The following is a 23,023-nucleotide window of genomic DNA, read 5'->3' on the forward strand; positions in this document are numbered from 1 at the left end:
GGCAGGAGGTTGGAACTGGATGATTTTTAAGGTCCCTTCCAACCCAGATCCTTCTGTAATTTTATAAACATTTCACTTCAAGAAGAAATAGAAATTACTGATTTCCAGCCACAGTTCCTTATTATAACTTCTGTTGTTCCCAGATAACGTTCCTTCCTTTTTTACTTGGAGTCCTAATTTTGGCTTTGAGAAGGCAAGATTGTTTGAGTTACTGGAATGGGAAACCACATCACTTCTCATAATCTTGTTTATCATGTGTTTCTAGGGAAGAAATATGTGAGAGTAGACTAAAGTATATCACCTTCAGAAGAGCTTTATTAATTTAAGCTGCATGGCTTGAATGTTCCTAGACTAAATATGAGAGAACAATTTGAAAATAATGCTGATTAAATGTAAATAACCTTCAACTTTTGCATTAAAAGTAGAAGCTTGAAAAATAGAAAGAAATTAATAGGCTCTATTCAGTACTTTGAAAATGCTTTAGATGTTAACTAGTGCTGTTTTGCTCACTTCAGGTTCATTTGTGATACATTAGAATTTGTAGTAAAGGCAGCAATTGTTAGTGGACAACACTGAAGACTTGAAGTGCCTGACAGTGCTAAAGTAATATTTGCATATTACATTGCACAGATAGATACATCATGCAGTTAGAGACTAAATACTAAAAATTTGTCCTTTTTTTTTTCTTCAACAGATACAGAGTATTCGTATTACAATTTAATCTTGAAGAAAGCAGGACAATTTTTATCCAATTTCCAAATCAATCTGTTGAAGTTTGCACTTTCCATACGGGCATATTCTCCAACTGTTCAGATGTTTCAGCAGGTATATTCAAGGAATATATTCTCCGATACATTTGGTGAATGGTTTATGTGGTATTTTGGCTTCAGAGTAAATAATGTTTATTATTGCAATTCAGTAATATACATGCTGGTGGTTTTTTGTTTTGTTTTGTTTTTTCAATCAAATCTGATCTGTATTATAAAAAGCATAATATTATGTTTATAAGCTAGTTCTATTGTGCAGAATAAAAATTTGTGCTTAATTGTATGAATATCTTTATTTCCAGGGTAAATTTTTTTGAATTATTCTTTCTTAAAACTCAAACAGTTTTATTTGTTTCTTTGTTTATTTGTTTTTACATTGCTTTAAATACTGTAATGGAAATTCAGATATTTCCCAAAGTGAGAAATTTTCAAAGCATTTAGATCTGTTATTTAGTGGAATTCTCTTCCATTATTTTAATATTTCAGAATTTGAAAGATAGAGTAGTCAAATACTGACAGTAACTAAGATTAAAAATGCCTTTGAGTACAGTCTGTGATATTAGCCTATGGAGGACATTTCTGAGCCACATCATTGCAGAACATAAATAGACTTGCATTTTCTGGAATATGATCACATTTAATAGATTGCATCTCACAAAGTTTGGTCTCAATCTTCTAATATTTTCCATTACTGTTTTCACATGTACACAACTTTGAATGGGCTTAATTAGAAACATAACTCAATGACAGCTGTTATTTTAATCAGAGGGATGTGAGTTTAAGTTGAAGTGCAATCAAAGTATTCTGGTTAAGTATAATTGTTAAAATATTAGATTGCAGCTGATGAACCTCCACCAGAAGGCTGCAGTGCATTTGTGGTTATCCATGAGAAGCACACCTGTAAGACTAATGAAATTAAAAAGCTTCTGAAGAAGGCTAATAAGAGGTAAATGTAATGATTTTATATTAAGATGAAAAAATACATTGCTAAAAAACCAAAGTACATTATAGCACTTACACTTGTAACATTTTGGAATTTTACATTCTATATACTTTATATTCTATATACTCTATATGCAACCTCATAAATGAGTGCTTACAGCATGTTTAAAATACACAGTATTCCAAAAGAGTTACTTTTGGTTCTTGAATATTTTAAATTCTCAGTGTTGTGGAAGTGCAATAATAACATATCAAAATAAAATACAGAGCTTTGCTTCTCTAACTACGGGAATATTTATTATTTTTTTTCCCCTTTTTGTTGGTGTGAGATAGTTGAGTTTACTCTACAGTATGCAAACATACCGTTTCATGCTTCAGAGTCAGTACCTCAACCAGCAGTTTTTTATGTAGTCATTGTCAATGTTTTTGAGGGTTTCTGAACTGTAGGAGTGAAAGAAGAATCTACATAAGCTGGCATAACTTTTCTTACCTTGTGCTAGACTTTGCACCTATCAAAAATCTTCAGGTTTTGTCCTGTAGAAACTAGCATCAGTCCAAAATGAGTTTCAGCCATGAAATAATGTAGAACCTATCTAAATAAATGAATAATTATGGAAGCAAAATGTTTAACCTGTATCAAAACAAAAATCAATTGTATTTTTTCAAGATGAAGTTGTCTTTTTTTTTTTTTCCTTTCTGCAGTGGTCAAAGTCATCATACTCTCAATCCATACTCTCAGCTACTCCATGGAGATTTGAACCTGAAAGATAATGTAGTGAGCCATAATTCTTGGAGTTTGATTTTGACCAAATGTAAACTGTGGGGAAAAAAAAAAATACCACAGTGTCTGAATATACTATTCTTATATAGGAGTTTACTGTTCCTTTTAGGTGGATTCTGCAAATTCTTCTTTCTGGAGATACTATTCCCAAATTTGCAAGATTCTAGAAAATTAGGATACTAAACAACAGAATTATAAGGTCTTCAAAGCCGAAAGAGACTATTGGGACTCATTAAATTAACTTTAAAAAATCACAGGAAAACTGAAGTTTTTTCATTTATTTTTCTAGTTTTGTTTGGTTTGGGTTTTGTGTGTGTGTATGTATTACATTGCAACCCTTATAGCTGCAGGGACAAAATCTTATTGAACTTCCTCTCCTTTTACCTAGCCCAAAAATAGCTGAATCACTCAAATATTTAGAGTTCCCAGAGCTCAACTTTTACGAATAAATGTTCCCCTCCAAGTAGTTTCCACTATTATTTCCAGTTATGCTCTGGGTAGCATATGCTCAGTCGCTTGTGCTGGAGACTTAGACTCTTAGTGATATAGAAAGGGCTGTGCTCCTCCTCTGTCTGTTCTGTGTGATGTACATAATGGCATATGGGATGGTGTTCTGTCTTATTCTTGGCTCTTCTATCTCAGTTGTTCTTTTTCTCTGTGGCTTTTAGGACAAGTAAATTTTTTATTAATGATGTATGCTCCTCCCTTTTTTATTTCAAACTATTTTCCTTCTTGCCTTTTGCTTTTTTTTTTTGGTCTTTTGTCTGTCATGACTCTTTCAAGTAAGCCAGGCATAAGCTAGGTTTTCAGTCGTATTTTTAAGTTCCCTGTATGGAATGGGAACATGAAGAAATACTCTGTTTTTAGGGAGTGTAGTTTCAAGTCTCAGTGAAAGAGAAATAAGAGCTTACAGCATTGTTTTGTGCAGATCCATCAGCTCAGTTTAAGGTCCAGGAAGGCTCCAGCACTTTGGATTAAGTAGAGCCCGAAAGGGTGAGGTCTGCATGTCAAGGTCAACGTTTTGTTTCAGCCATTCCTTTATGCAGCAGCCACTGTGATTTGATTTGTTTCAGTTATGTTCCAGGCTGCGTGGCTCTAATAGGAACTATTTTGTGAAGATGCAAGGGCTGCTCAATAGCCTTGGGCATTTCAAAGAAAAATCTTCAGTAGTAAAGTGGTTAGAATTGCATATCTTGAAAACAGCACTACAATTTCTGGGGCGTTTTCAGCCAAGAGCAGAAGTATCTGATGAGAGTTATGTATGCTGTTTTTGCAGCTATCTGTACAAGCATGTAGTTGCCTGCAGTATCCTAGTAGCTGGCTAATGGGTGCCAGAACCCACATCCGCATATTATTTTATCCTTTTTGCCTGCTGATCTTTTGTTCCTTACATTTCAGGCAGCATTCACATGAGAGTGTCTTTTGGCAGGAAATTAATTAGCTCATAGCAGTAAGTAAACCAATTCTTCCATGGCTATTTAGTTTCAAAGAGAAACAGAGAATGGAGGCTTATCTTGGGTTCACTGAATGCTTTAGTTCCAAAATTACAGGTCGTTATGGTAGCCCTGTGCTGTGTGATTTCACACAGTGCTTAAGTTTTTAGTGAAGCTTGGTCACTGTAATACGAAATGTATTCTTTGAGTCTGTTGGTGAGACAGCTGTTGGTACTTATTGAGAGCAGGAATCATTCATCTCCTCTGCCTAGGTGATTGGTGAAGGAAGGAGAAGATCCCTTGATTTAGGTTTTTGGTACCCTGTGAATGACTGGGGCAGTTGTATTCTCTCTGGGTATGGGAAGGAAGTTTCAGAAGTCACATCCCTATGTATGCTTTCATTGGGACAAATCTGAATCTGTTCCTCAAGAGAGTTTACTCATTCAAGAATTGTTTCAGATTTCCTGATGACACCTACTTTGTATTTCCTGTCCTGCAGTTTGAGCAGGGGAAAGCTTACCTGACACTTCTTAAACATATGGCTGCATGCTCCCAGGTTTATTCTCAAGCCAGGCTCCTTCTTTGGTCTCTGCCTTGCAAATGTCTCTTACTGTGCACCTACCAAGCTTACATAGGACGTCAAGGCCCTGAGCAGCTTGATCCAAATTGACTCCACTTTGAGTGAGGGATTGAAACAGATGACCTCCAAAGATCCCTTCCAATGTAAATTATCCTGTGATTTTATAAGGAAGATGTTCCTAAGCTTTGCAGCACAGAAACTGTGGCATGTGGAATTCTTCTCAGACCTTATGAGTATGATTTTTGAATGAGTGTGTAGCTGTAGTACACGCATTTATGCAGAATATGTTGGGTTAGAATTTCTTGGCTTGCCTTGGGGAGGTTTGGAGAGAGTTTATTGATCCTTCCAGTGTGACTGTACAAAAGCAACTTTGGAAAAAAAAATAAGTGCTTATCAATAATTAGCACCTTGAGAATTGTATTATGTTACTTTCCCACTATTTATTCAAAAGACATTTGCATTCATCTAAGAAAATGTTTAACTTATTGCAGGTGCAAAAGCATAACTTTTCTACAGTCATGGCATTGAATGAGGAGGGTAGGTGGGCAATTAAAATTAGCAAAATTACTAAATTAAAAAAGCTTGATGATGAGTGATAACCTCACTTAGTTTTCATGTGTGTTAGCAGCTTTCTCAAACTTTGCTGAATTTCCGTCTGCTGTTTTGTTACTCACCGATTGCTCTGCATATCTCTAATAGATCTAATGTCATTTCAATTAAAATGTTCTTGCTGTAAGCAATTATTGCCCCAAATGCCGATGCTGTGCTTTTTATTTTTCTCTCTCTGTTGCAATTTGATAAAATACATTAAAGTACTTATAGTTGATGCTGATTTTTCAGTTTTTGAGACTTTAATTTGAAAAGTGGTGTTTTAAGTTCTTTTGGGAGGAAATGTGATTATTTTGAAATGGTTTTATGTAGCTCGTTCACTTCTAGTGTATAAGAGTATAAGCTTATCATATAATCGTTTTTCAATTTTGAAGTAGAAAAACTGCCACTGTTTTTATTTCACTTCTGAATACATAATAACACAATTATTTTTTCTCAAATCAGACCCAGGCCATATCTTTTTAAAGGAGATCATAAATACCCAACTCTCAAAGAGGATGGCCCAGTTGTTATTCTTTATGCAGAAATGGGTACAAGAGACTTTGTTAAATTCCACAAAATTTTATCTGAGAAGGCTCAAAAGGAGGAAATTGTTTATGTTCTCCGGCATTATGTTCAGGTATGCAATTCAAATTAACATTGATTCAGTAAGCTGTTAACATTCTATCTCTATTTTTCTTGTTATTTTTTATAAGCATGCTTTATACGTTTGTTTTTGCATATGCCTAAATTATGTGTACTACACATACAAGTTCTAATTTAGAATCATGGTCACCAAGGTTGGAAAACATCTCTGAGATCACCCCGTCCAAGCATCCACCTATCACCAATATAGCCCACTAAACCATGTCCCTCAGTACAATATCTGTATGTTTCTTGAGCACCTTCAGGGGCAGTGACTCCACCACCTCCATTCCAGCCCATTACAGCGCCTGGCTACTCTTTTGTAGAAGAGAGTATTTCCTAACATCCAAACTGAATTCAACTCTTTGAAAGGGTAGATAACAGCAGGACAAGGCGATGGGGCTCTGGACAGCCTGGTCTAGTATTAAATGTGGAGTTTGATGGCCCTGTCTGTGGCAGGGGGGTTGGAGCTTCATGATCCTTGAGGTCCCTTCCAACCCTGGCTGTTCTGTGGTTCTGTGAATCTCCCCTTGCACAACTAGAGTGAATGGCCTCAAGTCCTATTGCTAGTTAGATGGGAGAAGAGACTGGCCTCCACCTCACTACAACCTCCCTTTCTAGTAGTTGCAGTTTGTTGTAGAAATTTTCTAGATGAAATGGTAGACAATACAGCTGTGAAGTTGGGAAAGAAATGATAATATTATCATTTATATTTCTGGACTTTGTACACTGTCTGAGGATCTTAGGTGAACCTTGGTGCAGAAGGCAGAACAAATGAGTTACAAGATTTAGAAAATTTTATAATTCATATGTTCGTTATAGTAAAGCACCGTGAGCTGTCAAGAGTCAGTGTCATTAGTCAGTTTTGACATTGGTGTTCATCTGTGTCAGTATTTTAAAAACAATGTTTCTGAATGTTTTCCCTATCTTACTCTTAACACAGAAACAAGACAAAACTAATACCAGTATATGGAACTATACCATCTCCTGGTTTTGATTCTCAGAGAGTTTTTGTAATTTATATTCAAAGTACAGCTTTTAAATAGTGCAACTAATACAAAAATAATCTGAAGCACTGAGAACAATTTATGCAGGCTAGGCATTTCAGGGAAATGAGATCTGTGGTTTGCAGATTACTTACAGAATTGTTTGCACAGTAATGAAATAGAGAATTTGAGGAAGGCAAACTTAAATTCCAAGATGTGTAGGACTGTAGTTTTTACTGGATTTTTGGTTCTTTTATGTACCTACAGTACTCAGACTCCTTGCTCTGACCTGTCTATGCAAGGTGGTCCCACAAAATGCTTGTTGTCTTTTTCCCTGCATTTTTCCTCTCTATAAGACTGCCCTTCCCTTTTCCTCCTTCCTCACTACTTCCACTTTCTATTTTTTGGTTCCCACTGAGACTGATTCATTTTTCATTAAATGCCAGGAGAGGGAGTGTTGAAGGAAGAGAGACAGTCTTTCTGCTTTTTTTTTATTGCCAGAACCACTGAAACTGTTTGGAGAATGCAGAGCTCTCTGCGTTGGGATTTGCTTACATGACTGGCAGATAAAACCCCAGTACTGCTGGAGTTTTGACTTGTGAGCCGGAGGAGTCTCAATACAAAATATTTCTTGGAAATAGCAAAATAAAGCTGAAGGGCTTTCATGAAATTCTTGTTGCGCACTTGCAAATCACCTTTTGGGAAGAAGTTTTTCCTACATTTTGAGTGAATTAGGACACTTTTTCAGAAATAACTATGAGTAGTTACCCTGTTGGACATCAGACTTCCACTCCAAAGTTAGAAATAGTTAGTTGTTCTTATTGATAAAACTGGCAGTAACGCCTTGATACAGTTTCTTAACTTTTGTTTTGAAGGTATCAGCCTGCTGCAGAAATAGAGAGCTTCCTCCTAACATTCAAAAGTCTGGCAAAATTACAACAATATGTGAATTGTTTAATATATTAATTGTAAGGCATCAATAATTGTAGAGTGCTACCAGCTCTGCTTATTTCAATACTTCTAATAACATGTGAAGGGATTACAATTTTGATAGACTTTCTGCAGTCTACAGGAGATAAAACGAGTCCTTATTTTCTATTTCTAACATTCTCAATGCTATCAGTGTGCCTGGCATTATTTTTTTTATCTACTGTTTTGTGCTTTGAATCATAAACTGAAAGATGAATTTAAGTTACAACTGTCATAGCATTTTAAAGTTACAGTATTACATATTGTTAATCTTCTGTGGAGACAGTTTTATAAGTTATTTTTTTTTGTTCTGTTAAAATAATATCATCAAACAGAAACCACGCTCCAGAAAAATGTATTTATCTGGATATGGTGTAGAACTTGCAATAAAGAGCACAGAATACAAAGCAGTAGATGACACACAGGTTAAAGGTATGTTGTGTTTGGTTTGGTTTTGTTTTTTTTTTCTTTCATTTATGGTATCCTATCAGAGATACTATTAAAAGATGCTATCATTTGTAGCTATAAAGTCATTAATCTTTTGAAGGTTATACTTCTTATACTTATTTTTTTTTTTTACACAATGAAAGCTTACACGTTAAAAAATAAGGCATTAAGATACATGGAAACATTGTGAACAGCAGTGCTTAGGATATAGTTTGTTGCTTAACCTACAATTATTGTTATCTGTTGCTGTACTTCAAAGTGTACCCCACTTTTTTTCCTTTCAATAACTACAAAACTGTTTGATCTTTGATCTCCAATAATTTTGTATCTGTTGATATCTCTGATGAGGTGATTTTTTTTCCTAAATCAGTTCAGATTTTTCTAATTTCTAAAATAATTTTTCATTCTTCCACCTCTCTTTCATTAAGACTATGGTTTAATAACCTTTGAGCCGCTTCAGAAATAGATTAACTTTTTTTAAAGGAAACAGACTGTTCTCTGGCTCGTGTCCAATGTTGGAGATTCCTATTTAGCTGATAGGAGTTGTGCCTTACCACTCAATCAAACTGAGAAATGATTTTTATGGGAATTGAACTATTTAATCATAGCAGTTTAATTTATATTGAAATTCTAAACATTAGATGAAATAAATTTAAAAAAATAATTTAAATATTGGTGTGTTTTGCAAAGTGATTCGTTCTGGTCCCAAAAATATGAAGGCAAAGATATAAATCTAATTAAAATTGCATCTGGGAGTGAGAGCTTTCTGATTACATGTTTCTGTTAACAGTTTTATAATTAGCAAGAATTATATATCAGAGTACTTCAGTAATTTTCTTTTTTCTTACTGCATATATGTGCTGTGCGTTCAGTAACAAATGAAACCACAAAAGAGGAAGATGAGGAGGAGGAGGAAACTGATGTCCAAGGATTTCTCTTTGGCAAATTAAAGTGAGTTGTCAGAAGTTATAATGGAACTCTTGCATTTGTTTCTGAAATGTGACACCCCCTCACCCCGCCCCTTCTATATACATATAGAAGAAGGGAAATCTGTGCGGAAAATGCTTTTGTTCTCTATGGCTGAAAATTCTGATTAATTTGTTATTGCATGTTTTGTGAGTGTAAAGATGCAATCATTGTTTAGTCTACTAATTTCACTGTACTGCTTTTAGCCTTCTGATTTTCTTCAAATGCGTGCAATAAACTATTTTCAAAGGCAGAAATTCCCTCTGAGAAACAAGACCTTAGATACAGACATGAAAAAATTGGTGTGTTTTCAAAGTGGATAGTCATAAATTTCTTGGGCTTAAGGGGTGATATATTTGTTAGTTAAGTTGTGTTCTGCTCTTGCAGGAACTTCTGTTTCCAAGTTACAGTCTGTTAATCCAATTGATAGATGAAATTGGATGCTACTCTCCTATTGAGATCTGTGGGCTATTTCTGGTCATTCACTGATTGATTCATTTCATGATTGCAACCATCAAAAGTGCTTTCCTTTTCCTGAAACAGGATTGTAGATCTTCTTTAGTGTCATTTTCTCTTATCTTTTAAAGCAAAAAGTGAACTTGTAGATATTCTCACCAATCTTTATGGCTTCCCAGAGTTTTGATCTGCTAAATTCTACCGTTTTTAAGATAAACACATTGAGATAGAAGTGCAGGCTTCCTTATCACTTCTTCTATCTGTAGAGACTTTTTGCAGCAGGTTAAATCAGATACTTATGGCATAGTTTTATCTGAGCTTTTTTCTTCTTGGATTGTGCTAGGTTTAGCTATACTTAGGCTCTTCGTGTTGCACTGTAGCCAATTTGTGAAGCTGTCAGATGATTACTCAGAAACCAGTGTTTCTAGGATCTCATTTTTTCCCTTTTTCATACTGGAGATGAAAGAGATGTGACAAGAATCTTCAGATTGTCCCTCAGTTATAGCCATGCCAAAGCTTATTATTTTCTTAGCTGTGAAATAGTTATCTTTCTAAGATGTTCTTCTTCTGCTTATATTCATAACTGCTTGGTTATGCAAAATAACATAATTCATGATAATACATATCCAGAGAAGGACAGCTTCTTTTAAGTAGTCTTTACGTGTGCCCAATTTTGTGTTTACATTGATCTGTAGTATAAATGATCAACAGAAACAACAGTAGCAAGTGTCAATATTCAGTCTTGATTGTTGCTTGTAGCTAAGTCTAATTACTCAATTGTCTTTAATTCACAGAAGAACAGAGGTTCTGAAGAAAAAAAATTATCAATATAAATTTGCGAAGAAAACAGTTACAATCGTAATTTAAAAGTTCAAAACTAGTTAAAAGTGCTAATTCACAGAGGAATTTATAGGAGTACAAACCATGTTTGTCATCGTTTCTGTTATAAGGAAAAAGGTGTTTTCTGTCTTTGCTTCCCTTTTCAGTTAAACGTGCTTTCTTTGAGGAACCTAGATTTCATTTTAATCCCAGAACGACAAACTTCATATGTGAATTATTTTTCCTATAAAAGGTAACATTCTTTTACAAAAAGCATACAACAGCTAAAAAAGATTTTGGGAGAAGGAACACAAAATTAGTTGTGAAACTTCTTCATGTATACAGTGAAATGAAATATTATGGAAATCAATCTCGATGCTTTAAATATATGGTTTTTAGCTACTTTTTACTTCTTGTTCTATAATCTCATAGAAGAGTCTTGAGAAATCTAAAGGAGATTGTTTGCCATTGGAGAGTCTTATCACAGGCTGAAGTTTTGCTTTCAAAGCTTCATTGCCCAACTGTTTTGGAAAAAGATCATAGAATCATGGAATCACCAAAGTTGAAAAAGACCTCCAAGATCATCCAGTCCAGCTGTCCACCTACCACCAGTATTTCCCCTCTAAACCATGTCCCTCAGTGCAACATCTCAATGTTTCTTGAACCCCTCCAGACTCTACCATCTCCCTGGGAAGCCCATTCCAGAGCCTCATTGCTCTTTCAATGAAATTTTTCCTAACATCCAACTTGAATCTCTCCTGATGCAACTTGAGGCCATTCCCTCTAGTCCTATGTTACATGGGAGAAGAGGCCAATCCCCACCTTGCCACAACCTCCCTTCAGGTAATTGTAGAGAGCAATGAGGTCATCCCTGAGCCTCTTCTTCTCCAGACTGAACAATCTCTGTTCCTTCAGCCACTCCTCATAAGACTTGTGCTTCCGACTCCTCACAGCTTTGTTGCCCTTCTCTGGACACGCTCCAGGGCCTCAATGTCTTTCTTGTAGTGAGAGGCCAAAACTGAACACAGTACTTGAGGTGTGGCCTCACCAGTGCTGAGTACAGGAGGATGATCACCTCCCTGCTCCTGCTGGCAACACTATTTCAGGATGCCGCTGACCGTCTTGGCCTCCTGGGCACACCGCTGGCTCATGTTTAGGCGAGTGTTGATCAATACTCCCAGTCCATTTCTTCTGCACATTCTTCCAGCCACTCTGCCCCAAGCCTATAGCATTGCCTGGGGTTCTGGCCAAAGCACAGGACCCGGCACTTAGTCTTGTTCAACTTCATCCCATTGGTCTCAGCCCAGCTATCCAGCCTCTCCAGATCTCTGTGTAGGGCCTTCTTACTGCCAGACAGATCGACACTTCTTCCCAACTTGGTGTCATCTGCAAACTTAGTGAGGGTGCACTCAATGCTCTCATCCAGGTCATCAGTAATGTTGTTGAGCAGGAAAGACTCCAGTACCAACCCCTGTGGATCACCACTCGTGACCTGTCACCAACTGGATTTATCTGCATTCACCAGATAGCCAAGTTTTTGGGCAACTGTGCTTGTCTTTAGGTCTGACTAGTGACTTGTGTGCTCAGTAGCTTGATTTTGGCAATGATGTTAATTTATTAAAGACATTCTCTTTCCTGGCATTCTCATTCTCTACAGCCACTAGCTTGCTTATGTATTTTGTGGGTAATACAACAAGCTGTGTGTTACTGCACAATTCTGGTTGATTGTACAGTTATATACTATTAAGCACGTTTTATGCTGTAGTAAACTAACTGTACTTTAGTTTATAACAACTTTCAGTTTCATGCAGTAAATAAATCAGACACTGATGGATATCGTTAATTTTATCTTCATTTTAAAATGTTTTGGTATAGACAATTGCATCCTGACCTGAAAAACAATCTGAAAGAGTTTAAGAAACATCTAATTGAAACTACAAACAGCATGGAACCACTAAAGGTTTGGGAATTACAAGGTATGTAGCACAGTTTTCTGTATTATCACAGTGCTGTCTATTTTCCTTTATTATGTTGATGTACGAGTATTCTAATACTTTTTTTTAAAAAAAAAGCATATAGTTTCATTAAAAATAGTACTATATCAGGTATTTTAAAGAACATGTTACTTCTTATGCTAGCATTATGTGATAGAAATTGGAGGAACATTGAATTCATTTTATGTGATGGAGGACCATAACTAGATTTATTGATTTTAAACATAGAAATGAAATTACAGTTTTGTGATGGACATGTTATCTCAAATGTTAAATTTAGTTTCAGCTATGATCTCTTTAGTGTCTACCTTTAGAAGCAAGTATACGGTTTCTGCTTAGCGGCTGCCTTTTCTATGGTGATGCTGTATAAACAAAAGTGAAATTGGTGCTGCAGTCCAGACAGCCAGCTCATACAGGTGTTGAAATTAGTCAAGCTGGGAAGCTGTTTGTTCAGTGCCAGAAAAATTGGTACTGACTTGCGATGAGAACATTCTGGACCTTTTTAGTTGAAGTCTTCAGCTCTTTCTTTGTATGGTGCACTGATACTTGTCATCCTGACGTGATTGTTTTCTCTAGTTCATTCTCAGTAGCTAATGATACTAGCTGTGTTAGTGGCTCAGCTTCTCTCTGGTTTTCTTGATTAGCCTCCAAGTAAGAATTTAACCAAATTTAACCAAAACTCCTTCAGCTGTCAGGCAAAAACCCCAAACGCTATTCAAGAATCCAGTTTAAGAGCCATATGTTTTAGATAACTAGATTTGCTATTCATAATGAAAAATGATGCACGGAGTATTAATGTGATATTCCCTTTAATAACTCATTCTTTTATCTGTGTGATCACCCTCTCGATTTCTAGTGCTTCATTAGCTTTCAAAGCATACTTTGAGATCTAATTTAAGCTCTGACTCATCTTTTCCCCAAGGTGCCCTACACTGCTCTCTCATCTTTGTTGAGTGCCAAAACAGGGAGGTCTTTAAATACAAGTCCCCAACAAGAAAACCAAGAAAGTACAAAGACAGACCTGCTTTCCTCAAGAGGATTTGAATATTTGTGCTCTAAGCTGTTCAGCATTAGATGGAAAAGATTAGTAATTTTGAAAGATTATGCAAGGCCTTTAAGTACATATCCCCAGTGCACAGCAGATGAGGCATTATTACCTGTAGTAGCAATAACAACTCAGTATTGCGTCACTTGATCACAGCTCGTGGTTGTTGAAAGAGATCTAAAACGTTGTTTTTGAAAACAGTGATCTCATTAATGCAAGTACTGTTATAAAATTAAGAAATTTCTGGTGAACTATCCACCTCTCAAACTCACCTTCTCATTCCACACAGGTGCACCTTATATCAGGCTAACTCAGAATACAGTCAGTATCAGTACTGACTTCTTAGATTTATTCTATCAGTTCCCTGAAAAGCCTGTGAAGTCCCGGAGCTATAAAGACCTTTTTCTTAGCTACAGTGGATTGATCCATATCCATATCTACGTTTGAACATGATATATTTATAATACTTATAATATTTATAATACTGATGTAATAGCATGTGTTGTCTTATTTCAGTATGTTTTTGTAAAACCTGGAAATTGCATTTATATTTTGCACAAGATGCCCAAACAGAAGTTTTTTGGGAAGCCCTGATTTTGATGCTTTCAGCTTCTTAAATGCCTGTCTTTTCAACCCCAATAATCTTGTAAAATGTCTAATTGAAACATTAGAAAAAAATAAAGCGTGTATATGGAAAGGTTTTCTGATTGTAGGCAGTATTGATATTACCAGTGATTTTTTTTCCAGATCTTAGCTTTCAAGCAGCTGCTCGAATTATGTCTACCCCTGCTTATGATGCCTTAAAGGTGATGAAAGACATAGCTCAGAACTTCCCAATAAGAGCCAGGTATGATACTTCAGCTTGTTTTTCAAATACTGTTTTTATGTTTGTTTTTGAATTTAATAACAACAATTCCAATTTATACCCAAATTCTGCAGTCAGGTATTCATGTTTTACAGCTTCCTAGATGCATTCCAGACAGCTTCATTAGTAGATAATAACTCTTCGGGGAGTTCATGATTGGTCTCTTAAATGTTTTCATGCACTCGTGGTTGAAGGCCTAGTCCTGGCTTTTACTGGAATTACATTTTCACAGATGTAAAGTTCTGTTGAATTAATAGCAGATCTGCTTGCACTAAGAGTAGGCAAAATTCTTTTAATTTCATAGGAGATTGACCCACGCTTAGTTCTAAGTACAACATTGTTTATTAGATGTGATCCTGGTTTCTGTAAGAGTTTCTACAGGGGAGGATCTGTCTTCAATTACAGATTAGTTAACAAAAGATCAAGGTAAATAGATTAATAACAATTTCCTTTGTACTAATATCAAAGATTGCCCTTCCTGCAAAACAATTGTACTGCAAATGAGAAATGTTTTTCTCTACATTTAATAAGTTCTTCACGTAATTGTATCTATTTGCTTGAAGTACTGAATTACAGATGATGCTAAATATGGTTTTTAACTCAGTGTGCTTTCACATTTCATAACTCTTGTTTAACTATCATGTAATGTTTCAATGTCATCTCTGATTTTCTGTTAGCAAAAATCTGCACTGTAATGGAAATAAAATAAGGTTTAAAATTCCTGAAACATAATTATTGCAAAATGGTAAGGTACGAGTTTACACGTGGATTAGCAACTAGGAAATGCAGCTTTTCATTACAAAGGAGTAGAAATGTACATAATGTTGAACTGCAAGGTCAGCTCTATACTGTAAAGAACTGGAGAGAAGACAGCATGAAACAGTCTAGGTGGCATTCAGGTCACTGAATAAACTATTATATTAGCCATAAACTATTATATCCCACTCCAACTCCCACTGTCTGTTTGTGGCACTGCAGAACAATTTACCTACTCTTCAACTTTTATTTCAATTTTTCTGGGGAAAAGTATAAGACTTTAAATCTACTAAAAGGGGAGTTGCAGTTCCTGCCCTGTATAATTAACTGTTATCTTGAACGTGAAAGGTTACAAATATTTAAATAATTCTAAAAATTAGTAGGTCTCCATTGACAACAATCTTAAATCAGAGGAGTACTATCTAAAAAGAGTGTCCAAAAATTATTTTACATTCCGCGTAGTTTAGATATGAAATTGCCTGTTCTTTCATTATGCAAATTTTGGTTTGAAAATGGTGTATAAAAATTTTAGAACTATAGTTATGAAAATAAAAGTTCAATATTATATGTTCCTTAAAAATTGAAGGATTCTCTAGGCCATAAAAATTAATATGCCGTCCCTTGGAAGTTTCTTCTTGCACTTTCTATTTTATAACCTGCATTTCTGTGTCAGCTGAAATGGATTTTACAAAATATCATCATATGTGAGCAGCCTAACAAATGATACATTTCATGTTGATGTTTTGATAAGGTTTTATAAGATAATTTACAGCTTTGATTTGTATTTTTTCTCAAAAACTTCTGTTATCTAAGGATACAGTAACAGGAATTAAAATACTCTTAGGTTTATTCCTATAATCATAAGCAATAATCATAAGCAACAGTCATTAAGCTCACTCTCCACTGACTGCTAAGGGTGTTTTGACTGTTGTTTAGTACTGTCTGGGATATCACAGTTTGAGTTACACCTTTCCTATTTTGGCCAATTTTAAGCCAACTATGGGCTTGTATAAATACAGTTTCTCCTTGACCCTCTACTGCCATTTCATCTCATGTTCCAGAAGGGATTCGTGGTAACAAAAAGAACCTACCAGACTATTTACAGGGGATCAGGGGAAAAAGGAACTTACATAGAGAAGGCTAAGCGGTGATGAATTCTGTAATACTTGCAAACAATGTGGAAATGACATTGTTTGCTCATAACAAGTCACCTTGATCACTTGAATTTTTGTTCGAAGTAAACTGATCTTAAGTATTATTCCTGACATAGAGTATAGATAATTTATTAACAAGATTTATTAAATCATTTTTGTATTTTGGATAGAGTGGAAGTGAGAGTTTGTATTATTAAATAACTGTTTTGCTACTGTGAGTATTGAAGTTGACTTAGTTCTTAATTCTGTTTGCTTAACCTTCAGATTTGGAATGACTTCAGTTTTTCTTTAAGCCCCATCCAGATTTCCTAAACCATACACAGTTATGTACATTTTTAGTGTGTGTGGGGAGAAAATAGGTAGACAGTATTTATGTTAGCACTTATTAGGGTAATCACTTTTAGATTAATATGGCTTGGGGCTTCTTGTAATCTGATTAGATTAATTTTGCTCTGGGAGTACTTTATCCTAGCCTGATAGTGATAAACTTTGACCTTGTGGCAGGCGAAGGTAAAACAGTCTTGAAAGGTAAATAAGATAAAAAAGAGGATTATCTCTTAGAAGTAGAATGGCTAAGAAAAGTAAATTTTCAACTGCTTGTGAATAATCAACATGTTCTTAATCAACAAATCTCTTTTCTAATCTCTCAGCTAATTTTAAAGAAGTCATTCTTTGCATATGTTTTTGCAAACGAAAGGGCAAAGCGTCAGATTGTGTCCTTGGCCGCCTGTGCTCTAACATTGAGTAGAAATGAGTTACTAACGTAACTTAAAATATACAAATATAGCATTTATTTAGGTAGTATTTTAGATGATCAGATGACTTACTTTTTTTATAGTATGCATACAATTTTCCAGATAGGTAAGAGGAAAGACTGAGAGTTGTATAAAAAAAGGTAATAATATTACCTCAACAAAACAGCATAAATTTGAAACTTACTTTAACTAGAGTAACACAGGAGAAGATTTGTTTTGAAAATAAAACATAAGACTATGCATTAAGACTTTCTGTCTCCATTATAGCATATTTTAATTCAGTGCATTAAATATGATATTAAGATAATCTTGCATTAATTTAGTTTTAAAATGAAAATGTTTGAGTGTTGCTGGTATTTTATTTTTACAGATCATTGACGAGAGTGCCTGTTGACAAGCAAATGAGAAATGAAATAGAAGAAAATCAGAAGGTTTGCTTTTATTTCTTCTAGTACCCATTTGAGTTACTATCGTATTGCTGCATTTGGACATTTGTATGAGCAGCAACTTTCGCAAGGTTTCTTTCAGAGCAGAAGAGTTATCGTCATTTACTACATAAATAATACTGAAATTCTCAATTCGTTATTTTTATTTTCTGTTGTTCTTGGCACTTCTGTCTTTCACTCTTTTTGCTTTGCAGAATTAGGCAAGGACAAGCAGTTTTTTATGGAGCACTGTGTTAAGTCTTTCATTGTATGCTATGATAGCTGTTAATCTTCTCTAGTACTTGGTGTTGAATCTAGGTCTGTTGTTCATCTCGCAGGGTGTGTCAGTTTGGAGCTTTCCACATTCCTGGAGTCACGTATACAACTCTTCTGCAGGGTATACTGAACATCATCTGTGATAAATGGATTTATTTTCATCCTTGCTGCACTGCATCTTTTGTTCACACAAAGAATCATCTGTGTGTTTTGACTGATCTCAGGTCAATGCTAAGGTGCCTCTTTGCTTTTTCTGTCTCTGTAAGGAGTTTGGATTATTTGTTTCTAATTCTATTAAACCATAGCAGTCAAGCTTTTAGATTTGGTCACATGAAATGACAAGTCATCATTCTTTTGTTTTTAAAGAATCTTGAAAAGACCTGGTTGTTTTTGTATCACTTGGCCATGTAAATGTCGTCCTTGACTGGATGGCATATCCACGTACTTAATCTTTCTTTAATATTTATTACCCAGTTTTTAGTTGACATTGCTATTGACTTGACAACCATTGTTAAGCAGCGTGTACTCAAGTAGCAGACATTTCTACAAGTGGCTGTTTCCTGTCAAAGAGGGAGAGTGGTGAACAAACCCTGTAACTAGTTTTGGAAAATCTGATTTCTTGTTATGTGCCAGTTAAGTTCTGAATAGGCAACATTCAGCGAATTTTCAGCCTGTGACTTTTGTTGGTCAGAATGTATGGTTTTGTATGATGTTAAGACTGACTAGCCAGTACAGCGATGGAGTTTATTTCTTACTTGAGGCACTCTGGAACTTTTGCAACTTCCTCTTTTGTGATTTTTTCACCATCTTGGGCCGTTCACCCTTCTTGTGTCCAAGGTGCTATATTGATTCTTGGGTAGATGATGCATTTCGGTGTTTTCTCTGAGATCTTTGGGTGAGCTTTGCATTATGGAGACTTCTTGCTTCTTCCTCTAGTAAAAAGATTTGTAGTTTTTGTTCATAGAAGCAGCGCAGAATCTGCACCCTGCTCCATGGCTTTCACTGTACATCTGAGACGTGTTTTTCTGTATCTCTTTGTTGTAAAGGGCGTAGTCAAGATAAAGCAAAACATAGCCCTGTCATAGTTTCTCCAGAGTATATGAATGTTAAGATCAGGTCCTTCCATACTACTTGATGAAGTCTTTATAGTGTATTGCTTCAAGTACAGTTCTGTAAACACAAAAACAAAAGACAGTTTCTTAAGCAAGATCTACTTCTCTACCCCAAAAATGCAGAAAAATTAAATGTATATCAGGAATGAAAATGGATATTACTATCAAATATGAGGACCAGGCAAGTAAATGAGATTTGATTTGGAAAGGAGATAACTAAACTTAGACACATCTATATCACTATCTAAACTCATAACAGTAGAGGTATAGTTAGTGGACGTGAAAAACAAGTTCAGCTCGCTCAGTGGTTGTTTTGTGGACGTGACTGAGTTGCCTACACTTGGATTTCTGATGTCATTTGAGATGCCACAGAGCATCTGAGATAGCCACACAAGTCTGGTGATCGTGATATGGGGACATCCTTTCTCCGTGACGTGTACTTTCCAGAATGAAAGCTTCATCTTGAAACCTTGCAGTGTCTCAAATGACACTGGAAATCTTTGTGGTTGATTATGTGAATCACTTTTATGGTTCCATAGACTGTATTGAATACATTAACTATAACAGGATCTTAGGCACTTAAGTTTATGTTTCATATTACATCCTACTTGAGACTACAGGTCTTTACACAGCTAAAAACTAAAATATGTTGAATAAAAGTAGGGAAGCTTCCTGAACACTGCACAATAAATTGGCATGTGCATTCTTGGACTGTAGTACATCCATCTAGCAGCAGGAGAGATATGATCTCATGCTGTGAGTAACTGAATGATTCCCTCTCAAGATAATGAAAGTTGAATAGTAAATGTAACGGGAAAAAATAGAAGTATTAAAAGTTGAAAGGTATGTGATGATTTAGATGTAATTAGTTGATACCTAACTAAAAAATAGACAAAGAACTTATAATATATGTATGTATGTATATAAAGAAGAAGATCCAGTTAAACAAAACTTCCAGTGCAATAATTTGCTGACAGTTTAGCAAGAAAATAGTATATGGATATTATGGGCATTAAATTCTAGTCCTGGATGCCTAAATGCTCCTTCTGTCAATGTTTGTTAAGGCAGATGGATGAACTGAACAATCAAATGCCTAGCATCAAAATTATGTAATATGTCTCAGCTCTGATTCAGTTCAGTTCTCCTGCAGTGATAATGAAGGATTTGAAAACCCTTCAGAGTCCCACTTCAGCACTTTGTGACTGATACTTCTTTGTTCTTGCATTCATTTTGCTAAGTTAATGTTTGTATGACCTAAATCAGCCAGTTGTGGTTTTATTGATATCTTATTAATCACAGAATCACCGAGGTAGGAAAGACCTCCACAATCATTTAGTCCAACTGTCCACCTACCACCAACATTTCCGCACTAAAACATATTTCTTAGTACAACATCTAAACATCTCTTGAACACATCAACCTTCTCCCTGGGAAGCCCATTCCAATGCCTAACCACTTTTTCAAAGAAATATTGTTTCCAAATGTCCAACCTGAACCTCCCTTGGTCCAGTTTGAGGCCATTCTCTCTGGTCCTATCACTGTTACCCTGCTGAAGAGGCCAATCCCCACCTCATCACAACCTCCCTTCAGCTGTAGAGAGCTTCCTCTTTTCCAGACTAAACAATCCCAGTAATTCCAGTTCCCTCAGCAGCTCCTCATAAGGCTTGTGCTCCAGACATCTCACCCTGACTGGAATCCTCCTTATGTTTGCTGTCTGTTCCTTGAATCAAGTGGCATTAACAGGGAATTTTTCTGTAGTTAAAGGACTTTGTGGCACAACTCTGGTATTAAAACCATGGTCAGAATTAGATTTGCTAACTACAGATACAATCTTATAAGTGGAATAATATACACAGCACAAGCTGCTTGGTCTAAGTGTGCTTTTCTTGAAAGTGTATTTTTTGTTATTTTATGCAATAAGTGAAAGCTAGATGGGGGGGAAAAAAAGTTTCTTTTTTTCCCACTTACTAGTTCTCTGTTGGGAAGTAAGACAGATGTGGAAATCTGACAGCTCCTCATGATGTGAGTTTAAATAAACTGCTGTTGTTGCTCCTGTTATCTTGCCACGGCCACTGTTGTTAGTTTTAACAGCATGGTGCCTCACTGCTTATAAAAAAATTATAAGGCAGTCCATACTAAAAACTTCCTTCTTCATTTGTTTATTTAACTATTGTGGAGTTTTTTCTTCTTTGGAAAGCAAGGATATGCTTCCATTTCTTATCTGTATTTTTTTTCAAGGTACCTTTGATAAATGAAATTGTATACTTCTAGTCTATCTTTACTATCTTCCCTCGAGTTGCTACTGCACATTTTTTGAATACTGGAAGATTTTGAGAAAGCTAGTTTCTAGTAGAGGACTGAAAGCCACATATAGGGTCTCCATTTGGAAGTTAATGGATTTTAGGAAGAGTATGCTTGGGGTAATTTTTCAAAAAAAATTTGAGTCGTATTTTTATATTTCTGTGTATTTTCACTTTTGGTGAGTAGACACTGAGAATGTGTATAAGTAGGAGAGATGTAGGTTGTTCGCTTGTATTTCCTGAAGGACTGGAAGTGTAGAGGCATGCTGTCAGTATTTTTACTAATAACATTCAGATAAAAGAAGTTACCATGCTGAAGGGATTTGATGTGTTGTTTTGTAGGATTACTTATAGTTTTGTACATATGTCTGTGTCTGTGTGGAAGTGTTTACATATACCTAAATAATTAGCAGTACTTTTCATTTTGAAGCACCTTCATGAAACACTTGGAATCCAACCTGGTGAAGCACGTTTATTTCTAAATGGCCTTCATATAGACCTGGATTTTCATGATCCATTTAGGTAAGAGAATATGTTTGTCTTGAAGATTACAGAATTACAAAGAATACTGGAGTTGTGCTCATGGTGATAAACAAGCTAATGTGTTGCTCTCTGGGAGCCAGGAAGTATTCCAGAAGAGAGTTTTGCTTTGAATATCAACATTGTGGAAGAAATTGAAAACAGTATTTTTTTAGGAATGTGTGTTCTGTAACTTACATATAATTTCATGTCTTCCCACTTAAAATTAATCTGGAAATGGAAGGAATTCAACATGTATGCATACAAAGATGAGAAGAACACTTCTGAAAAATAAAGTGCTTCTCATCTTCATTTTATAAGATTCAGGGGAAAAAAAAAATAAGTATTACATTCAGCTGGATTATTTCAGGCACGTCAGTGAGTCTGTCTGGTAATTTTTTTCCAGTGAATTCTGTTGTTATGATCTGATAGTTTTTGGCTTAAAAAAATCTTTTTTGCAGTTTGTGTAATTACAGTATAATTATATTTCCTATGATTTGCCTCTCAAAATTTGTGGACGTTTTCCATTCTTTATGTTGTCAACAGGTTTGGTTTTATTCCTTATTCCTGTGATCTGGCAACCTGCAATTCTTATTTTTTATTTTCCCACCCACAGTGCATTCTCCATCATAGAGATCCATAAACTTTATTGATTCTAGCATTTATATTTGTTTTTGTTGTTTTTTTTAACTTACCTTTTTTTCTCAGCCAGACTGTTGAGGTAGAGATGGTTTCATCTTCTTTTTTTAATAATGATGCAAATAATAGTAGACATATTAAAATGATAATTCTAAGTCCAATTTCAATATAATTTAGAAGAAACTTCTCAGAATAGAGAAAACTCAGAATGAAGCGGAAATGAAGACATGTAAAATCTGTGTTCTAACAAGCAAGTATTTCAGGCTTGTTTCCTGTTACTATATTGAATTTTCAAATTGCAGCAAATATTACAGAGTCCTTTTGGGGCTTTCTTCACATCACCTTAGCTATGTGTTTCCACCCCACCATTTTCATAGCCCTGCCATGATGTGGACGTAGGGCTTGTCTGTGTCTCCACTGATTGCTGCCTATCTCCATGTCTGCAAAGCTGCTGCTTAGAGTGTCTACTCTTGGGTTTCTGCCTCAGCCAGGACAGTGCAGCAAGCAGCCTTCCAGTTTGCTGTCCTGCCACATCTTCTTAAAGATGGAGGAAATTCCTTTGTGCTAAATAAATGTGAATAAACAAGAGTAGTATAATCTGTTATAATTCTGTTTTGAAATATGTTGAAGATACATATGTGCAGTGTTAGGAATAAACTTTGTTTTTGACAGTGACAGTAGGAGAACGTAAGAATTATTTTTAATGCTAAAAGTAAGCCTTGGGCTTAAGAGTCTGTAAAATATTTTCCTTTTTATGCTTTGAAAAGATTTCTATATAGTCATTATGCATTTTGTTTTCCTGAA

At 35.5% G+C, this 23,023-nt stretch overlaps 1 protein-coding gene across 1 annotated transcript in view; it reads left to right on the plus strand.

Moving 5' to 3' along the window:
• Window positions 1–677: 677 nt before the first annotated feature.
• Window positions 678–23,023, plus strand: part of LOC100543086 (UDP-glucose:glycoprotein glucosyltransferase 2) — a 37,765-nt gene continuing 15,419 nt past the window's right edge. The window contains exons 1-9 of the mRNA XM_019612047.2: window positions 678–825; window positions 1,601–1,713; window positions 5,557–5,731; window positions 8,027–8,123; window positions 9,011–9,089; window positions 12,255–12,355; window positions 14,166–14,265; window positions 17,319–17,379; window positions 21,492–21,583. Of these exons, the coding sequence (XP_019467592.1) occupies window positions 814–825; window positions 1,601–1,713; window positions 5,557–5,731; window positions 8,027–8,123; window positions 9,011–9,089; window positions 12,255–12,355; window positions 14,166–14,265; window positions 17,319–17,379; window positions 21,492–21,583 (830 nt within the window). The 5' untranslated portion in view covers window positions 678–813. The remainder of the gene's footprint in view (window positions 826–1,600; window positions 1,714–5,556; window positions 5,732–8,026; window positions 8,124–9,010; window positions 9,090–12,254; window positions 12,356–14,165; window positions 14,266–17,318; window positions 17,380–21,491; window positions 21,584–23,023) is intronic.

The sequence above is a fragment of the Meleagris gallopavo genome, chromosome 1 (genome assembly GCF_000146605.3).
Source record: "Meleagris gallopavo isolate NT-WF06-2002-E0010 breed Aviagen turkey brand Nicholas breeding stock chromosome 1, Turkey_5.1, whole genome shotgun sequence".
NCBI classification, from domain to species: Eukaryota; Metazoa; Chordata; class Aves; order Galliformes; family Phasianidae; genus Meleagris; species Meleagris gallopavo.